The sequence below is a fragment of the Zootermopsis nevadensis genome, unplaced genomic scaffold, assembly GCF_977971745.1.
Source record: "Zootermopsis nevadensis isolate Lab colony 2312 unplaced genomic scaffold, Znev_1.0 Znev_ptg000061l, whole genome shotgun sequence".
Classification (NCBI taxonomy): Eukaryota; Metazoa; Arthropoda; class Insecta; order Blattodea; family Termopsidae; genus Zootermopsis; species Zootermopsis nevadensis.
The window spans coordinates 22,818,286-22,835,206 of record NW_028259192.1 but is presented as its reverse complement, the minus strand read 5'-3'; the positions used below and the strand labels follow the sequence as shown (position 1 = coordinate 22,835,206).

Genomic DNA, 16,921 nt, shown 5'->3' with positions numbered 1-16,921 from the left:
GAGAGCCTAGCCAATACCAACTTAACGATTACAAATATTACTAAATAATCGATACTAATTGCTACCGACTATCGAAAATCGAATTAACAGTTACACTCTCAGGTTACGAGCCGCGTCAGGTGACTCAATGGCGAATAAACCAAGATGTGATTGTTTCACCATCCAGTACCTCACGCGACACGTCACCCGAGAGTCTTTCATCAACTTCAGTCTCCGCGAAAGCTTCAATTTATTAGCAGTTTGTTGTCGAATATCGAAACTACAATTCAATATTCAGTACATCGATTGTAGTAACCAATCATAGGAGAGAGAGTTAATACCAACATAAGAGCGTAACATATTACTGGATGTTTTAAGGTGGTTAGCACAGAAAATACAATAGGGAGATCGTTTAGGAGGGAAAGGCAATAACTTTGGATGTAGAGTTGGAGATTACAGTTGTATATAATTATTTCAGTATTGATATTGAATTTTCGTTTTATGTACATTCTCCCCGGGAGAACATTTTTTGAAAACGAAACAAAACGGGAAATTTATTGACGTAAATACGTCTATACGGAAGGGTCATTCGGCAAAAAAAAGTGAAACGAAAACGTGTAAGAACCATATCAACAATGTGTAAATATGGACCAACAACAATGGTCAGCTTGCGTGCATTGTTGTTACCTAAGAAACGTCATCTTTTTACTCGGCATTGTTGTGTTACATTACTGCCGTCAACAATCCGCTTTCGTTATTGTGGAAAGAGCTGAGCTGTGAATTGGTTGTAGAAGAAGTGCGTCATAGACTAGATAATTTTGTGCTGGTAAAAACGTTTTAGAATATCACAAGTTCTTATCTTATATAAGAATTATTACATTTCATTGCATTACAGAGACGTATTTACGTCAGATTCTCTGGAACCGTGGTTCCACTGTCAACTTTTTTTGTGTGTGATGTACTGAAGTACAATGCCATAAGGTTTGTGTTACGAAGCGCAGTATACATTTGCTGTGTCAATATAACGTAATATATTTTAATTACATACTGTAATTCCTTCGGAAATTTGTTCAGAATTCTTTATATGGACATAAAACGTTCATAACCGTCACAACAAAATTTCGCAATTAGACCCTTTTCTGATCCATTTCGCTTCAGCATAGCCCATTCTCCGAGATCAGCGTAATAAACATGTTTACTGTCTAGTGAACTCCCCCAATGAAGTTACAAAACCAAAATGTGTTTTCTACCTCCAGCATTTTTTTTGCATTGAATGGTTATCCAAACTACCTATAGCCATGAGGTTTCACAACCTGAATATGGTATTTATTTTCCTACGCGTCATGAATGCTTTGAAGTAGGATGAAAAACCGTTAAATTTCTCATCATGTAATTTGTTATATTTACCTGTTACTCCATATATTTATCCAAACATTGCTCTTTATCTTTTAATATCTTCAGTCTGTTTTGTTCCATGAAAATTCTTAAGTTACTTAATAAACAATGATTAACCATTAGAGGTTATGAAGTTTATCACAAGATCGGGAGTTGTTTGTGAATTTGGTGTTGGAAATAAGTTTCGATTGATTTTACCAGCTCAATTTGCTGAGCATGAGAGGCTGATCTATTACAGTGGGATCTGTATTGATGTCTATTGTGATTTAATTTGTATACAAAAAAATTGTTGCCAGAAGAATGTTCTGTAAGTTGTTTGACTGTGATTTACATGTCAGTTATCATGTCATATTACTTTTCTAGATCTTTTTCAAGATGTTTCTCTCTGATGTAAACTATAACGACGTTCCTGTAGTAAAGTTGGATGTGACTGCCAGAAATTCTGAGATTGGCAGTGACCATGATGAATACACGAAAGATAGTCTCGAAGCAGAAATCAGTAAATTGGAAACAACCATCAATGACCTAGAAGCAAATGATGATTTGCCAAACATAGATAGCTGTGCATATGATTTAGAAGAAGGTGAATTATTAGATTCTGAGATATATGAAGGAGAATTAGCAGATTCTGATATATTTAAAATAAATGAAGTCATAGAAAATGATGTTTCAGATAGTGATACATTTAGCAACTGTGATGATAATATTGATGGCAGAATGTCACAAAATATAGAATGTAATAAAGGAGACAAATATACATTTTCGTGTGAATTAAATGAATCTGATGGCACTTCTAACGCTGTAAGTCATGGGAAAAGGAGAAAATCAGATTTTTCAAAACCTAAAACATTTCAAGCTGAAACAACTACTTATGAGGAATGTACAGCGCAACACAAAGAGAATGGTGGTAGACACACAAAAGGTGGCACCTTCCAACCTGAACTGAAAATTCCAAATGAAAATGTGTGTAACCCAATGAAATCTGTGTTATTTTCAAAAAAGTATGAGGAATTGTCCCTTAGATCACAAGACTGTGAGCTTACTGCAAATGATGTTAAAGTACATTTAAACTCAATTAAAACAAGTGATATAACATCGTCATATACAACATACTGTGACACAAATGCTGAGGGGAATAAAATATGCCCTGTTGGAACACACAAAGACAGTGCCATTGTTATAAAAAGTTCATCACTTATGGACGTGGATGCTGCGATTCATGGATCTAGTCAGGAATTAAACTTGCAGTTAGATGTTTCACAAATTGAGGATGAATTTTTGTATCCTGATGATGGTAATGATGATGTTACCTGTACTTTTTCTGAGACTGAAGATTATGAACCTCTGGTTTCAAGTACGCCATTCAAGATCAAAGTTGAGTCTCTGAAACGGTGGAAACCAACATTCTCATCCGTTCAAGAAAGTTTTTTAATTTTAGATGAATATGGAGAATCAAGTGACCAGGAACAGTCTGTGTGTACCTACATCAATTCATTAGTTCCGAACGTTTCTGCAACGCAAAGCACTCACTTAACACATAAGAGCTTTTCTAAGGTAAGCAAAGATAACGATGTAACTGACATATGGAAGGAAGACTGTAATGATATTGAACAAACACAAGCTGCATCTGGGGAAGGTATAGGTCTGAAAGTTGTTGAAAAGTTGAGCAATGAAACAGGTAATGGTGGCTCACAGTCATCACCATCATCATCTTGTACACAGTTATCACCAGTCTTGACAAATGCAACACCTGTTCAAGGTCATTATGGTCAAGACAACACTGATAACATTAAAAATTCATTGGAAGAAAAACCAAACATAATCTCAAAATGTGATGAAGATTATATAAGTAACAATCCTCAAGAAAATGAAGACAATAACAATCCAGAGTGGGAACTATTGCGTAAGTTACAAACTGATGAGGAACGGTATCGTGCAGTGAGACAGCGCTGGAGAAACCTTATTATTCCAGATCCAAATCAAGATTTGACTTACCACAATTGGAAGATTTGTAAGAATGCTAGGAAGTATCCAACATCTGCTTCTTCAGTAAATAATGATGCTGCGGTTGAACGAATAAGTGGAGGTGGAAGTGATGTGCCTTCTAGTGTGCGAGATCAACATAAGAGAACTGTATCTGATGGACAAGCAAGCTGCCACTATCAACCCAGAGTGAAACGTCGCCGAACTCAGTCTTGCACAGCTGTTTTTGATGTAAAATTGGAACAGCTTCGACAGAACACTGAGTATGAGAGGCAGCAGATTTGTGATCATGAACAGCTTGCTCTTTTGCAACTAAGCATGAAACAAATTGAGGAGAGGAATTACTTGCAAAATTTCTGTTATACTGGAATTAACAAAGAAATGCATCAGTTGTTTTTCAAACAGGCAGGGGTAGGTAATGTTTTACATATTGTAGATTAAATTTTTGAGTAAATAAATTAATTTTAAGATTTTAAGTTTTCACAGTGGCAGATATGAAGATGACTGTCTTCTGGGATGTTATTCTGTGTAATCTGGTAGAAGTATACCAGGCCTCTAAAACATCGGTAATCATCTACCAGACTGCACAGTGTGCCATACCAGAAGAGAGTAATCTTCAAATTAAATTTTTAATTGCTTTTTAAATGTATCTTGTTCTCCTCATACAACATCTTTGAACCCTTTATAATCATACTACTCAGTTATGAAGTTCAATAATCAAGACGTATTCTAATTAGATAATGTATGAAAGAGATTCCCAGTACTGAGGTCTTGCCTTTCAACATACATTGAATTCTTAGTTACAGATGCTAATTACAAATTCTTGTTACTTCTAAATGTTAAATAGTTTGACTCTCATTGCCTTTATCTGTGTAGAATTCCTTCCTGTTAGCTGTCCCCTCCAACTCTTGGACTTAAGTCTGCCAGTTGTGAAGAGATATCTGTATCTCTCATTTGGTACAATGGTAAGAACTTATGAACTTATTTAAAAAGTTTTCTTCGCCTTTTTTTTAAGGATGTCGAACGGGTCCACAAGATATTTGATGATGCTCGTCTCGCTGTCGATAGGGCAAACATAAACCAAGTTCAAATTTTGGAGAAGGCACGTAAAGAAGTAAAAGCATTTCACAAGTTCTACCAAGGATTGGATCATGACTCTCATGCAGAAGATGCTTTGTTCCTCTCAGAATCACAGTTGGAAGAACTGTGGGAAACAGAAAACCTCTATGAACAGTACAGCAAGTTTTATTCGGCTTAAAAAACATGCGATTTTTATGCCAAGGTTAATTCTCTCTTATATTTGCTCAGTCCTTAACATAGATGGCTGGCATGTATTAATCAGATATTTTTGGAATTGGTGGTCATTTAACAAATTTCCATCATATAAAGCTTTTATATTCATAATACAAATGGTTGATACAATAAACGTGACAAAATTTAATATTTCATTTCTTGATGACTCCTTTACTGTGAAATAGAAATGCACCATACAAATACTCACCACAATTTATATAAAACAAAATGTTGAATGTTCATATGTAAAATTGTATTTTGTATATTACATACAGTATATAACATAGTGTTATTGTTTGTCATTAATATCTAATAATGAATGTGATCACATGCACTGCAAGAAAACAAAGCAACAGCAAAAGCATTGCCAATATTCCACTACAGTGAGCCTGTTTATTTCTCGGTTAACATACATGCCAGTTTGTATTGGGGGTTTAGAGTATTTCTTAATTCATGTTTCAATCTGATAAATGAAACTCATCAGCATGCAATAGTAACAGATGGGTTACATTCAGTTCTATCTCTTCTTCATACTCTTGAAATTTTCTAGTAACAAACTCTGAAACAAAATAAAAAAGAAATAGCAATACAGTATCCCTCATTTATTTGCTTCTCAGTTTATCTAACAAAGCTTTATCAACTGCATATACTACATATACAGTAGTGAACTCCCATCTCAGATCATTCTAACTGGGAAATACATCAGACACATGTTTACAAATGCTAGAAAATTGCTCTAGTTTTTACTCATGCTTCAATTAACCTAAGTGGGTATACTATTTGAAACTTCTCTTGTCACTCGTTCATTGGCATTTTGAAGTTTTATAAACAGCTTATGTATTGTACAATTGTCCTCTCCTTTTCCTGTCTGCTAAATACAGTAATACCAATCAGTTATAGAAACACTGAGCTCGAAACTGTCCATTGTCTCAGATCCAACATAGTGGTTCTGTAATGAATCAACAAGTGTCAGACCTTTAAACAATCAATGCTAATCTGTACTCATCAGTGAAAGCTCTGGCATTCAGGAATCAACATTTGTCATGTAAAAAATAAATTGCCAATATAAATATAATGAGATTGTTGTCATTTACATAAATATTTACAATATTTAATAATTTACAACAAACAAATTCTTCTATAGAGTAGAAGCACCAAGATAAGAGGTAATTTTTCAATGCTGGTTTAAACACACTTATGGCATTACCTAAATTTTTAGTGCCACATAAAATGAGTGTAGGAAGCAACTTTCTGGCAACTAATGAAGTCTGCATACAAATGATGGAGGCATGAAGGACCTCTGAAACGTTAATATCCTTCTACCAGACTATATGGTACTATAACCCACAAGACAGTCATCTTCATACTCACAGCTATCTGAACCTCAAATTCTATCTATGTCTAGGGTTTGCATTGTATATGTTAAAATTTATTTGAAACTTCTCCATGTTTCCCACAACATATGAAAGTAAGAATTAAACATCTTAAATATTTTTCTAAAGAGGCTCTTTTTAACACCTTCCATTATTCTTTTGTCAGTCAAATTTAATAGTTAAATAATTTTAAAGTATCTAGTTTATTTTATTCATGACAGGTTTGGCAGCAGTCTTGAAGAAGCATGTTGAAGGCTTGCATTCAATGTGATTTCCAAATTTAGGTTATAATCAAATTAAAAATAATACACACCCCAAAAGCAGGTAAAGGAAGACACATAACAGGAATAGCAAAAAGGCAATATTCCACACGGCATAAAAATCTATCTTCATTTCCCTAGTAATATATTTTAACACGTCTGGACCTAACTTTATAAAACAATCAGAACTGTGTGACGTACTGAACGTCAAACGCTCTAACCTTACATTTGTTTGAAAGACCCGAAAGCAAAATACATATTTATATTGTGACGGGCGTACCAACTAAAATGTTCAGTCGTAGTCTATCAATGATTGATACCACAGAAAAAATTTCAACGAAAACCGAAAAACAATCGAACCACAGAAAACAAAAACATTAACCAAACAAAAAAGAAGAATGAAAATCAGTTTTCACGAAACAAAATACACCCATTTTACTGAAATTAAAAATGTGTACAGACTTGATAAAGTTACCTTGAAATCTAATGCCGCTGTTTATCAGTAGTAGCAACATGATAATTAATAAGTTGATTTAATATTTAACCACTGCCTTTACTAGTAGTCACCGTGACATTCATAATCAGTGATCTTTATTACCTGTGAGTCATAGGTAATGAACATGGTTGAAGTAAATAAAGTGTATCCAAACGACTTGAATTGCGCATGACGTCATATAAAGAATACTATAATTAACTCTTATAATTAAAAAGTATAAATATAAATACATAATAATTACAACCATTTACAATATTGGAATGCTTTTAATTGAACAAAATTTTTCTAAAAACGAAAAGGAATATGATAATAGATAATCATTCAGGGCTGGCTTAAATATATCTGTATCACAAATTTATATTTTTATGATAGGTGGAAGATTATAGAATAAGTTTATTTCTATATAGTGAAGGGACAGTCATACCACTGTTGATAGCAGATACTTTAAAATTAGTTTATTTTACTTATTTCCATTTCGTGCTATATGAAGTTTCCTTCTTGGAAAATTCAACTGACTGAAAGAATATTTATCATCCAAAGAAAACTCATTAGAAACATGGAAGGTGTTAAAAGTAGGGTCTCTTGCAGAGAACAAAAGAACATGTTTCTTATATTTATGGCATATATGTAATAATTAGTTTGAAACTTTTCCGCATTGTTCACTATTAACTTTCTAATAAAAATACAAATTGCATAGTTATAACAGTGACTTACAGTCAACTACAGTATTATAGCAAAAATTATTACACAAAAAATCACCACCACTATTAAGATTATTGAATAGCATAATTCCAGTATAATAAACTACTTTTTTAATATTTACTGAGGTTAGTCTTTGGCATTTGAAAGTTATATCTATATCTTGTACTTATATTTTGGATATTTTATTTATTTGAAATTTTTGTTTTGACACTACATTAACAATAATGACATTACAAATTGCTGGCTAGTAAGAAGAATATTATATTTCTTAATTAATTCCCTACATGAGGCTCTCTATTTTAATGCCAGCCATTATTCTGATAATTTTCATTTGGATGCAAAATACTTTTTCCTTTTTTTTAATTCCTCAGTAAATAATTTGATATGACATGATCAAATGGAAGTAAGCGAAGAAGATTAATTATAAAGTTTCTGTTTTCATGAGTTGTGTGACAGTCCTCGTGGTGAACTTAGTTTGGGGATAATATGTACAATGTGATTTATCCATTTTAAGTTATAATCAATTTGTTAATCAAGGAATTTAGTTCTTGTTATTGTCATAAACTGTACTTAAATTAGTACATGTTTTGTTGTTAGTAGTGAATCTTACAAAGTTTGTTTAGTCAGAATTTAATATAAGTTTCAGTTTGATAAACAATACCATTAGTATTATCAACAAAGTCTTTGTTTCAGGGTTGATGATTGAACACAGATATTTCATAGATGAAGGCCATAGAATGAGAGTGTTTGAGAACAAAGTGCTTAGGTAAATATTTGGACCTAAGCAGAAAGAAGTGACGTGGATGACAGTTAAAACTGCATGCAGGAGAGTACCATAATTTATACTCATTAGTATTAGGATGATGAAATCAAGTAGGTTGAGAGAAATGTATACAAAATTTCTGTCAAACAGACAAAGGGAAAGCGACCACTCAGAAGACTCTGATATAGATGAGATGATGATAATATGACGGATCTTAGGGAAATAGATTTGGAGGATATGGATTGGAAAAATGCAGCTCAGAATTCGGACCGGTTGTGGAGTGTTGTGAACAAAACAACAGCATTTCTGATTCTATAAAATGGATTTCTTGATTAGAAAAAGTACTGTTAAATTTTAAGACAGACTCTCCACAGTGTATTTTGTTTGTCCGTTCTAGAGTTAATTAATAGCAAATCAGAAGGAAAGAGACCACTTGGAAGACCAAGAGGCAGGCCGGAGGGTAATATTAAAATGGATCTTAGTGAAATAGATTCAGATGGCTCAGGAAAGGGACCAGTGACGGGCTGTTGTGAACATGCTGATGAACCTTCTTTAGTGGGTGAGCGACTGTTAGCTTCTCAGGAAGGACTCGGCTGCATGAAGTAAGGAAGTAAGTACGTAAGAGTTTATTCATGCGTACGGTTTAGGGCGGGGTAACATATTACGTCATATCAGCTGCGACTAGTCACAACGATAGTAGATCGAATATAATCGATGGTCGCTGAGTTACTCTGGAAATTGTACCAAGTCGAGATTCGATCTATCGCCAATAATGTTTAAATTTAATTTTTGTTTGTATCTCAATTATATTGTTTTTTTTATGAGTCTTGAATTGTTATTCTTGTTTTAAAGAAAATACAGAATAGTTGGGTGGTTGTATAAGAGCCACGCCAAGAAAACTTAATGCAGTATGTAGTGCAACTTGTCATATGTTTTCCTCTATCAATTTATTTTTTGTACCAGACAGTAAATCTGAGACAATAATCAGTGTCCATTGTGATCCCCAGACCTCAGCCAGAATTTTAATAATCTTTAAATGTGTACCCACATTCTTCTGTTGCTTACAGTCATATCTATTGATGATTTCTTGATTCCGAGCTGAATCTCTAACCCAGTAATTTACAGGTTATGTAACAGTTACTATCCATAGCATAAGTATTGTGTCCAGTAATAAGCTTAAGAATCATTGTTTAACTTTGGTTTTATTCCCATAGTCAGCTATGCAGTTAAAACTGTTTGCTTTGGTGCTGACAAATGAATGCAACTACATCAGAACCCTTCATTAGCAATGAGATAAAAGTGACTGATCACTGTAAAGGTGTCCAAAACCTTCTCATTGCAATCATGTTATTTGTTATTTTAAAACCAAATAAACAATTTACCATCCTTTAAGTTCCACAATTTCTTATGTTATGGTCATATGATTTTGTGACGAAGAATTGTTATATCAACAGGGGATATGAAAGCAGCACATTCAGTGATATATTTAATGTTTTTGCCTTGTAATAGTATTACTTTTCATGCAATTGAAGGATTGGTGGGCTACTGCATGCCTTTTCACATGTGGCTATGTCTCTACCATGAATTATGCTGCGAGTTAGGTATGAAGCTTTTGTGGTTTTGTAGTATAAATACATGCATGAGTTTTACTCCTCTCTTTCTTTCTATGGTGCTGGATGTTTTTCAAAAAGTTGATTGTTACTCGGCTTGTCAAAGAATAGCCCACTTTACCAGTTCTGTTACCTTATTTAATCTTAAGATCAAATGCAATTAGTCACCAGAGAAGCTTAGGATTATTTAAACAGATAGAGCATGAATGGTTCCTTAATTTGGTAGCCAGTTTTTCTGTGTGACTGCTGTTGAAGCATTTGTTTAGTGATAATACTTTTCTTGTGCTGTTGATTGAACAGATATATTTGCTAGCTAGTATACCACTACTCTGTTATGACCTACTACATGAAACCACCAAGAGGCAACATTGCTTTACATATATTAAATAAATGTGTAAGACAAAGATTTGAGTATCTGTTATCACTTGAAAGTGGTGAAATAAGCATACCCACAAACTTTGAATACCTAAATGATGGAACATCAATGGACAGAGCTGGACATTTCATACTAAGGTATGTGTCTGTCTGATATTTAAAACACACTAGCATTAAGTTAGACCTTTTGCCCACAATCACACAATAAAATGCAGTTATGATGTCCTTGGCAATTATATTATATCACTCATTTCTTTATTTTCAGTTTTTATATGTTGCAATTTCAAATTTTAATTATGTTCAAAAATTTCAACTGACAATGACTAAGAAAAGTTCTGAATCTATAAAAAATTCACATGATAATGGATGAAGTCCAGAATATTTTTAAAAATAATTGAAAGTCAGATTATAGTGTTGCAATGCAGTTTTGAATTTAGGCTTTCACAGTTCCACCCTGGAATAAAAACTTACAAAATACTGGAGTCCTGTCTCCCCACTACACATTAATACTCGCAGCTTGTAATTCAGTGGATTATGATTTATTTTTATGTAATGCAGATGAGTTGAGATGTAGGCTAATTATTTTTTAAATACTAGGAACAATTTTGTTTTATTTCATCATGTGTATCATGGACCCAGGACTTTGATCTGATTGTGAATATCATTTTCTAAAATTAATGTTATAATAAGTTCTGAGAAGAGCTTGACACTTGCTTTACTTTATGTACTTCAAAACTTGTTTTCAGGTTGCTCTCTGTTTCATTTCCTGATTTCAAGACATTTGTGCTGAAAGCAGAAACCAACTTATTTGTTCATCGTCTGAGTACACTGGATCATAATCAAGTTACAAGAATGCTGAAGATATTATACAGGCATGTGAAGGAGATTATACAGCTATCACCGAACATATCAGTGGAATTTAGTGAATTTCTTTCAGCAGTGAAACACATGTGTACAGTTATGATAAAAAAGGAAACAGCTATCCATGCATTCAAGGAAACTCACCCAGAAACCTGTTCATATTACAACATACTTGGTGAGATGCAATGTTAATATATACTTACCTTAAAAAATATGATTTACTTATTTTTATTTCTATTCATATTTTCCTATATATCATATTTGTCAAGATACAATATCTTTGATATTGAAATGGAGGATTATATGAGTCGCTTTCTGTGACAACTTGCAAAATATAGCAGGATTAGTAGTAACTATAAAAGTGTTAAATCAATTTGCTAGCACAAATTTCACATTCATTTAAATTAGTACTTTAGTTTCCATGTCAGCAATTTTGAAGAGTTGGTCCTTTTCTCTTCCAGTACCATTTACGACGTGCCTGCCTTTAATTAAAAAGCGTGAAGTAGAATTGAAATCCGGGAAATGTATTGTTCCTTGTGGGAAATGGAAGCAACTACTTGCCATCCAATTTCATTTGCATCTGGAATTTGGTATGAAACATCTACAAACTACAGGGTGTCTACATCAGGCATTGAATGATTCTCGAATACATCAACTTGCACAAGATTTAGGAAGAAGGTTAGTGTTTTATCACCATAGTGGTTTGTAGAGATACACTTATTTAAAAATTCATTACAATCAGATAGTACCACATATAGACCACACATGAAGAGGTATAGGTGATTGGAGCTAAAGCACTACACACTAACAAATGCTGAAAATGTGTTTAACATCTGTCACTCATTTGTATGCATTCTTTACGTGAAGTAGGTCAAATGAACATGTAAAAGGGAGAGTGTGATTATCGTCTACATAGTTCAGTGAGTTCCTACCAGACTACACAGAAGACAACTATCTTCATACTTATTGCTGTGAAAATGTAAAATCTCACCAGCCATTTCCCATTTTATTATTCTTCTCAGATTCAGCAGTAACACTGTCGAAATGAGTGGAGGCAGAATGATGACAGCTAAAGATGTGGATTCACAACATATTTACTTTCCACCCTGCATGGCGCATCTTTATCGTAAACTCCGATCAAGACATCGCCTCACTCATGAGGCTCGCAGACAGCTTACTCTCTTTCTCAAAGGTGTTGGTATGCCCGTTGAAGAAGCTCTTAACTTTTGGCGCACCGAATACTCTCAGCCTATTTCAAAATGTGGCTCAGGGTGCACACATTCCTGGCAGAAGGATGCTCGCCGTTATGGCTACAGCATTAGGCATATGTATGGGCTAGAAGGAGGCAGATACACATATGTGGTGTCAAGCTGCAGAGTTATTCAGGTAAGGAGTGTAACTCTTCATAGAGCGGAGTCCTCCTTGACAAGCTCACGCAGTCAAGAAATTCCCTCCCCTTTATGAAAACAAAAGGTCCACTACCACGTTCACAGCAACCTGCCACTGGTCCCCAAGCCAGATGATTCCAATATCCAATCCTATTTCCTAAAGATTCATTGTAATATTTTCCTCCCATCTACCCCTAGGTCATCCAAGTGGTCTATTCCCTTCAGGCTTTCCAACCAAAATTTGGTATGCATCTTTAATCTCTTCCAACCACGTTACATGCCCTGCTGTATACAGTTTCAATTAATGTACTTTGCCCTGTGTTAATTTTTGAGGTTGACGAGATATCAGAGGATAACCTAAGGAATGCTGTGTATGCAGTGGTTACATTTCATCATCAGAAGAGGTGATATGTGGGTTTGAAGATGTGACGTATATTAACTCTGCAAGATGCTACTGAAATACGACCTGAAGGAACATAGTATAGTTTTTTTTTTGGTAGTTTATGATGCTTGAAACAGATCTGTGCTTTTGGTTGCATACATATTACAGCATTATCATATACTAATTCTGATATTTGTTTCAGAGATCTGCTTTAAGTCCATTGGCCGAAGGTGGATGCCCCTTCCAGCACTTTGATTACACAAGGATGATAACCACCTTCCCTTCTCAGCTTCTGAATGACAAGTCTACTATGAATGAAATGCTGTATCTGAAAGAAAGTGGCAAATCACATGAAGCATGCCACATGTACCATACATTTCAAAGGAAATTGATACAAACCACAAGGACTTCAGGCATGTCTAAGAGTTTAGTTACTTCCGACCATGTCTCTTGTGGCAAAAGCAATTCTTCAATCAGTTTTGTAAATCCTGTACAGTATTATCTGAACCTAATACCACATCAAGGCATGGATGGTACAAATGAGAAGGATTAATTTGCTAACCTGGATGGGTTACCATCCTCTCACACAGCCCCCAACCTGAAGGAACAGGATTTTTCTTCAGGGTTATCCATAAAATAGGTGAGTTTCTTTCACCATAGCATAAAAGCCTCATCTGCTATTATCTTGTAACAAAATTAATACAAAATTTGTGAAATAAAGTAGGCAACTTATACCACTTTTAATTAGCATCAGTTCAGCACCCAAAAATTTCCACCTTTTTTATGGCAGAAGATTTACATTTATGGCTTAATACTCAATTACTAAATGCAAAAGTCAACACAGCGCATGAAAAAACCAATTGTGGGATATATGTATGAGATGTGAAATAATTTTTGTAAATATGTAATAATACATTTCCCATTTAAAACTTGAACAGGCATTACACTAGTACAATGATAAGTACAGTCATACCTGTACTATTTATTCACTTTTACTTTTCACAAAATGGCAACAGTCTGATAATCATAGTACAGACAACTTTACTTCATCCTTCAATGTCTGTTCTCTAGAAAGTTCAAGTTCTTTTAACTGTTTCAAAACATTTTCAATATCTGCCTCACTGACCGTTGGCTCCACACCACACTCTTGCTCCTCATTACGAATCCACTGCAATTTTTTTGCTTTTTCTCGTAGGAAGTCAACCTGCTGTCCTTCTAAACTCGCCCTGTAGGCATCTAGTCTTTGCTGCCTTACTTCAGCACAATGCTTGTCTGTAAGTTTCCGCAATGAATCCTTTCGTGTTATCCAATGAAATTCACTGAAAAAAAATCATATTTCATTGAGATGACCTTGTAACTGCAAAGCAGCATATTCTATATCAGTGCTTCTTGCTTTGAGGCCAACAGAGTTACATATTTCCTCGATCTTAGTTCTAGGACATGAATGACTAGGTAAAATAAGCACAATACAGTTTAAAAACATAAAATTACAATAAAATTAACTTTAGGAAGACTTTGAGGCACTATACTTTATAAAAAACTCTTATAAGCAACTGTGCACTTGAAGAGAATAAAGAAGGAAAATAAATTAAACACACACTAATACACTAACTGTAACAAATTCTAACTGATGCAAGGTTTCTAGAATGCTGGGGAAACTAGGGAGAGAGAACACTTTGAAAAACTAGGCACACTGGAGGGAAAAAATATTAAAATAAAATAAAATTATAGAAATACGTTACATAACCTGTACTGAACTCTCTCACATGGGATGAGGTATCTTCTAATCAATACTGAGTTCTGCAGTGCCAATTAATTGGTTTCAGGAAATATCTCACCTTGGGGCTGGCTTATAGACTAAGTCAAGTTTCTCTAACAACCACTCGAAACGTTTGTAATCCCATTTTCTGAGGAACTTTAGCCATTTCTTACGACGGTCAATAAGCTCCTTGAGTTGAACTTTGCAGCGCTTGTCCCTTGGAAATTCTTCCATTAACTGCTGGAAGTTTCGTATGTCAGCAGTCATTTGCGCAACTGGGAACACCAAATTATTTTCTGTATTTTCATGCATTCACATGGTATCATTCTAAATTAATTATTAACATTGCAAATACCAACTATTATAATAATGGAACCCAGTGCTTAATTCTGAACTATTAACTTTGTTAACGTTTAATAGAGTTAAAGTAGGAAAAAATAATGGTTTCAAGAGCAATGGAATGATATACCAAAACAATGATATATAACTTACTTTTGCTTTCACTTGATCCCCCGTCTAATGCATGTCTTTTGACACTGTTAATCATTTCAATCCTTAGAATTTTCATTGAATGTTGTCTTGGAAAGAATTCAAGAGAAAAAACTCTCCTAACGAGTTTATCAGCTCTGAAACAGGCCAAATACTGTCTTGAGTAAAAAGGCTTTGTAATAATATGAAAGAGCAATGTTCTAATCACTCAACTCGGCAACTAAACATTTATAACAAAGTCAGAACTGTTACCATGGAATTCCATGTAAGAGACCAAATGTTAACACATTTGATAAAATTTTCAACATAAATATTTTGTTTAAATCTACCACTTGGGTGATTTAAGCTTCAGTATGCATTGTTTGCTGGAAAGAATTTCTTTATGTATGCACTGTCTTGTCTTTTTGACTTATTTAAATTTCTTGTGCTGCCTCAGCAATTGTTCAATTACTACTTCAAAATAAGGACGTTAACTGAACAGATACTGTTCCCTGCATATGCATATTAGGTAAAATTAAATGGTGAATGTTTTATGCAATTTTAGGACAGTACAACTTCTGTTTTTCACTGTTGATTCAAATCTTTTTCTTACGTTTTTAATTCCTCTGATTTCTGGAATTCTAATGGATACTGATTCTTATCCACAGCTGGAAGCAGAGCCAAATCTCCACTCTTTTCTGGTTTAATACATGGAATTTTAGGTGGACGAACCCACTTTATTTTAAGGTCCGACTTAAAAGCATAATTACGAAATATCTGATGAAACTGTGGTTGTAAACTAAGTCTGTGCAGTCCTTTACATGTGACACCGCATTTAGAACTATTTGAATACATTCTAAATACAGAAAATGTCCTGAAAAGTATTTGACCATTTCTAACCAATAAAAAGTAGTTGTACGCCATTTTTGATATGAACTACATACACGGACACATAAACCGAACATATCGATTTTTGGTCGAAAGGCTTTACGATATATCGAATGAATTTCAATATTCTGTGAACAATTAATTTATTCTTGTTTTAGTACCACTGATAATTGTGAAACTAGAAGAAGAATAAGTTTAATAGTTCACAGAATATTGAAATTCATTCGACATATCGTAAAGCCCTTTGACCAAAAATCGATATGTTCGTTTTGTAGACCGTTTGTTATCTTTGGTGACGACCGTTCATAAACCACAGCGAAGGCACCATTGGTAACCACAGATTTCCCAAAATAAATGATGAAGTTTGGTATTATCCGGACCTAAATATGATGGTAGGGAATTATGCAATTTATGAATGCGAATGTTTACGACTTTATATCTATCATATTACAATGCGCAACAATCCAGAAGACAGCAATCTCTGTCTTTCTTTTAAAGAAAAGAAGAAAATTACTTGTAGATTTTGTAAGCTTTCATCTGTGATGTACGATATTATTTATGGTCGGTGGTATATGTGGGAAAGAATTTGAATATTCGTTATTTGAAATTCTGTGCATGTTTCATACTGTGTTTATTTTACTCTTCCGTTTGACGAGCTTCTTCAACCTGTGTATTTGTTTGGTAATGTACATTAATATTAACTCAGTAAAAATTATAGAATAGAATACTATTTTTGTGCTGCTTTGCAGTATTCTCACCCTTCTTCAATTCCCTGATCTTCCCCTTTATGTTTGGAAGTAGCTTCTCCTTTAATGAGTATTACCATGTTTGCTCCTGATAACATTTGTTTGTGGAAATATTACATGATGCTATTTATTCAGTTAATCATTGTTTCATTTTCCACAGCTGTGTTGTCAGTCGATATAATATAGCTCTCCATGAAGTA

General features: G+C 34.1%; 3 protein-coding genes and 1 long non-coding RNA gene across 10 annotated transcripts; 2 read left to right on the top strand and 2 right to left on the bottom strand.

Moving 5' to 3' along the window:
* The first annotated feature begins 363 nt into the window (after positions 1 to 363).
* LOC110830327 (uncharacterized) lies at positions 364 to 5,725 on the top strand. Of its 2 annotated transcripts, none has more exons than XM_022065089.2 (3): positions 364 to 805; positions 1,738 to 3,768; positions 4,373 to 5,725. In XM_022065089.2, the coding sequence occupies exons 2-3, from the start codon at positions 1,750 to 1,752 to the stop codon at positions 4,613 to 4,615; spliced, it is 2,262 nt and encodes a 753-aa protein (XP_021920781.1). In that variant the 5' UTR covers positions 364 to 805; positions 1,738 to 1,749; the 3' UTR covers positions 4,616 to 5,725. The 2 variants fall into 2 exon arrangements, with proteins under 2 accessions (XP_021920781.1, XP_087196252.1); XM_087340126.1 differs by having other exon boundaries at positions 364 to 960.
* On the bottom strand, positions 5,015 to 6,752 carry LOC147871265 (uncharacterized). Its single transcript, XR_015532504.1, has 2 exons — positions 6,337 to 6,752; positions 5,015 to 5,209 (listed from the first exon to the last, which is right to left on the bottom strand). It is a non-coding gene; the product is annotated as an uncharacterized LOC147871265 (long non-coding RNA).
* Positions 6,753 to 8,178: 1,426 nt separating this feature from the next.
* On the top strand, positions 8,179 to 15,246 carry LOC110830334 (uncharacterized). Of its 4 annotated transcripts, XM_087341048.1 has the most exons (7): positions 8,179 to 8,247; positions 8,642 to 8,854; positions 10,155 to 10,367; positions 10,976 to 11,265; positions 11,552 to 11,768; positions 12,113 to 12,476; positions 13,063 to 15,246. In XM_087341048.1, the coding sequence occupies exons 3-7, from the start codon at positions 10,189 to 10,191 to the stop codon at positions 13,411 to 13,413; spliced, it is 1,401 nt and encodes a 466-aa protein (XP_087197174.1). In that variant the 5' UTR covers positions 8,179 to 8,247; positions 8,642 to 8,854; positions 10,155 to 10,188; the 3' UTR covers positions 13,414 to 15,246. The 4 variants fall into 4 exon arrangements, with proteins under 4 accessions (XP_087197174.1, XP_021920797.1, XP_021920793.1 ...); XM_022065105.2 differs by lacking the exons at positions 8,179 to 8,247; positions 8,642 to 8,854 and adding an exon at positions 8,977 to 9,369; XM_022065101.2 differs by lacking the exons at positions 8,179 to 8,247; positions 8,642 to 8,854 and adding an exon at positions 8,978 to 9,152.
* Positions 13,766 to 16,135, bottom strand: bonsai (28S ribosomal protein S15, mitochondrial). Of its 3 annotated transcripts, none has more exons than XM_087341056.1 (4): positions 15,988 to 16,135; positions 15,112 to 15,245; positions 14,699 to 14,894; positions 13,766 to 14,179 (listed from the first exon to the last, which is right to left on the bottom strand). In XM_087341056.1, exons 2-4 carry the CDS (start codon positions 15,185 to 15,187, stop codon positions 13,885 to 13,887), a joined length of 567 nt encoding a protein of 188 aa, XP_087197182.1. In that variant the 5' UTR covers positions 15,188 to 15,245; positions 15,988 to 16,135; the 3' UTR covers positions 13,766 to 13,884. The 3 variants fall into 3 exon arrangements, with proteins under 3 accessions (XP_087197182.1, XP_021920817.2, XP_087197181.1); XM_022065125.2 differs by having other exon boundaries at positions 15,701 to 16,128; XM_087341055.1 differs by having other exon boundaries at positions 15,858 to 16,127.
* Between the last annotated feature and the right edge of the window lie 786 nt (positions 16,136 to 16,921).